This window comes from Rhipicephalus microplus, chromosome 2 (genome assembly GCF_043290135.1).
Source record: "Rhipicephalus microplus isolate Deutch F79 chromosome 2, USDA_Rmic, whole genome shotgun sequence".
Taxonomy (NCBI): domain Eukaryota; kingdom Metazoa; phylum Arthropoda; class Arachnida; order Ixodida; family Ixodidae; genus Rhipicephalus; species Rhipicephalus microplus.
The window spans coordinates 198,477,597-198,481,274 of record NC_134701.1 but is presented as its reverse complement, the minus strand read 5'-3'; the positions used below and the strand labels follow the sequence as shown (position 1 = coordinate 198,481,274).

Here is a 3,678-nt window from a genome sequence, read left to right as displayed (position 1 = left end):
GCGCGTGGCACGTAAGGTGATTCTTGGATCTGCGCTACAATAAACGGACGTCGAGATGCTCTGCTCTTCATCTCCAGGCGTATTAGTCCTTTGAAGCCGGTTTTCTACGAAATAAGCCTTCGGATTTTACATTGGTGCCGAAACCCGACCCGGTTTCAAGGAGGACCATGGAACGCCTGCGAAACACGAGAGCAGCCAGACGGCAGCACAGCTTCAGGATAATCAATGCCATTGATCTAGCCTCCAATGAATTCGACTTGCAGTGGGGTTCTGCAGCATTCTTCAGTGCCTAGAGAAAAGCACCGATGAGCTCACCAAGGCTAACGAAGCACTGCACGCCCACATGACGAATGACTAGATGCTGGTGGACATGGACTCGGTGCTAGAGTACGAGGACCGAACTGCAGGGAGCGTTGGCCTTCTTAAACATCACATACAGGAGCTGGCTCTCCGAACATTACGGCCAGCCAGGTACAACAGTGAGTTGCCAACTGACCCTTCTCTGCCACGTCAAGCAGCCTCGTCAGATATTTCCGCCGGCACAGGAGCAAGGCTTCCTAAGCTAGACCTAGTGAGATTCGATGGGCCCCCCACGAAATGGCTATCATTTTGGGACCTCTTTCGACACACCGTACACGAAAACCCGCGTCTCAATAACATCGATCGGTTTCACTACCTCCAATCTCTTCTCGACGGCCCTGCAGCAAAGGCTATTGTAGGCATACTCACAACCGACAACAGTTATGAGGACGCCGTTTCTATACTTAAGGAGCGGTTCGGAGACGTGTGCATGGTTGAGCAGAAGCATCTCGAAAATCTTTGCACTCTACGTTCCGTCACTACGTCGGCGAATGCTAGTGCCCTGAGAAGCCTTTACTACTATGTTCAAGTCAGCATAAGAGGGCTCAAAGGCCTCGGCGTCTCGGAATCCTGCTACTTTGCCATGTGCGAGGTACTAATGAAAGCGATTCCACAAGACATAATGGTGCAATATCACCGACGATGGCAACTTGCAGGGTCAAGTGCGAACGACCCGCCGAGCTCGGAAGAACTTCAACAGTTGCTCAAGTACCTACGCATCGAGGTCCAGTGCAGAAAGCTCACCAGCTACCAGCGACGAGTTACTTGTACCAGTGATCAGCAGACTTCCGGCAGCCATGAGAACCAGACGACAGCATCAGCTGCAGTCCTCTATAACAGTGCTGTTACGAAAGAGGAGGCTTGCCTTTTCTGCCAGAAGCCACACTCAATGCTGGACTGCGACGCATCGCTTCCTGACTCAGAAAAAAAGCGTCTTCTGTCGACGACTGGCTGCTGCTTCAGATGTACTACAAAATGACATCGAGCAAAAGACTGTCGACGGAAGGTGAGCTGCTCACATTGTCATGGAACACATGCTTCTTTGATGTTCTCTAGGCAGGCTAGTAAAGCTGTTCAAATAATGACGCCAGGTCAACACGCTACGAGCGGTACCTCCATGTACGCTGTGTCAGATAGCAATAGGAGCCTCGATACAATACTATTGTAAATATTCAGAGGATGGTTAAATGGCGCAAAGGGTTCCTGCTACATGAGAGGCATTCTGGATAACGGTAGCCAGCGCTCTTTTATCAGAGAAGACGTTTCCAGAAAATTGAACCTAAAGGTGCTGGGAGAAATCGACATTACCGTCGACGTGTTTGGCACCAAACATGGTGGTCGATGTACGCGTCGAAGACCAGTTCAAGTAACTTTGTAAAGCCAGTACGATGATGTTCAGCATGTCATTGAAGCCATTGAAATGGGACACATCTGTGAAGCTATTGTTGAGGTGCCCCAAAGTCATGAATTCATCAAACGGTTTCAGAATCGTGGTCAACGAGTGGCTGATGCACTTTGCTTTTCACACATAGCTCGAGAACAATGCATCAGCCTATTGATTGGCCCAGACCAAGTGTGGAAAGTCCTTGGAAGAGACGTGAGTTGGCATGGCGAGCAGAAAGGTCTCCTTTCCATTGAAACAGCCCTGGGTTGGCCATTCCAAGGACCATTAAGCGATGAAACCATCCATCCATGCACAAATCCAAACGTTTGTGTACTTTGGACGAATTGCCGTATGAAGGATAAACAGATGCAGGAACGTGCAGGCTCTAATCTGAGAAAGTTTTGGCAGCTAGGAAGCTTAGAGATCACTAATGCAGATGTACCATCCTCTCACAATGAAACGGTTTGCAATGCTTTCAATGGAACCATTGAGTTGCGTGATCAAAAATGCAAAGTGTGCACACCTTTAAAGGTTCTACCAACAGACCTGCACGATTATCGTACGGAAGCGTTCAAACAGCTATATGATTGGAAGGAAAACGCCGCAGGCATAGTTTTTCGAGACACGCCAATAAAGTCGCTTGCAGACAGGGAGAATTGGTGGCAAATACCAGTTTGGTTGGCAAAAGGCTAAGCATAGTTCAAACCCTTCACCCCCAATCCAAGGAATGTTAAAGGCGATGCCAAAGAAAATGCGGAAGTAGACATCGTTACCCGAAAACAACGATTCTGCCTTGAATTGGCAGCCCTCCAGGTTGGCCGAGGTCTACCTAAAGCGTCGACAATTCGGGATTTGCACCCATTTCTTGCGAAAGAGGATGTATTGCTGAGAAATCAAACAAGGCTTCGGAATGTCAAGTATTACGAGGGCATCAAACACTCGATTCTGCCTTTCAGTGACCACATCGCCACTGAACTCATCGCCACCGCCGCAGGAGTTGGAACAACCATCGTGGAACTCCGAGAGCGCTTCTGGGTGACGAAGGCGAAGTAGTGTGTGAAAATAGTGATCGGGTGGTGTACCTGGTGCACGCGATTAAGGGTGAAGCCTGTGACAGCTCCTATAGCAGCGCTACCTGCTGATTGAGTGAATGTGTCCAAACCGTTTGACGTTACTGGTGTAAATTTTATTGGACCAGTGTACTTGAAAAGTGAGCCAACACAGAAATCATACATCGTGCTATTCACTTGCGCGGTAATAGACGCTGTTCTTCTAGAGCTTGTTTTACGCTCCACAGCAGACAGTTTCTTGGAACCCTTTTGGCGTTACACTGCACGTCGTCGATTCCCTTCAGTGATCTACTCTGACAATGCTTTGTGCTTTAAACGTGCTTCTCGAGAAATTCGTGCTGTGTATGACACTACTAGGAGAAGTGAAGTCGGCAATTATCTTTCTGCTCATAGCATCACGTGGAAATTTTCTGCTCACCGTGCTCCTTGGTGGGGCGGATTTTGGGAACGTATGGTGAGGTCAGTGAAAGACAACTTAAGAAAAGCTCTAGAAAGGTCTCTTCTAGATTATGATCAAATGAGCACGGTCTTAGTAGAAACTGAAGCGATCATAAATTACAGACCGCTGACGTACTTGTATTCTGCACTAGAGGAACAAGAAGTCTTAACACGTGCCCATTTCTTACATGGCAAGCGATTGACGGCGCTCCCCGACTTGCAAACTGCAGACGTGGTGCCCAGCTCCCATACAGAGCGTCTTAAAACTTGGATACAGCGACAAAAGCTACAAAAAGACTTGTGGAATTGCTGGTATACAGAATATTTAATACTGCTTAGAAGCGCTCATAATAGGCCAGTGGTGGACATTACTAGTATGGCGGAAGTCAATATAGTGATAGTGCTCGACGATGCTCTGCCCAAGTT

At 48.2% G+C, this 3,678-nt stretch overlaps 1 protein-coding gene across 1 annotated transcript; it reads left to right on the top strand.

Annotated features, from left to right (window-relative positions):
• Nucleotides 1-358: 358 nt before the first annotated feature.
• Nucleotides 359-1,339, top strand: LOC142793265 (uncharacterized). Its single transcript, XM_075885769.1, has one exon. The coding sequence runs from the start codon at nucleotides 359-361 to the stop codon at nucleotides 1,337-1,339; it is 981 nt and encodes a 326-aa protein (XP_075741884.1).
• Nucleotides 1,340-3,678: the final 2,339 nt, after the last annotated feature.

Bases quoted from the DNA above. Each gene is read 5' to 3' on its own strand.
- LOC142793265 (XM_075885769.1), top strand. From the start codon at position 359: ATGCTGGTGGACATGGACTCGGTGCTAGAGTACGAGGACCGAACTGCA.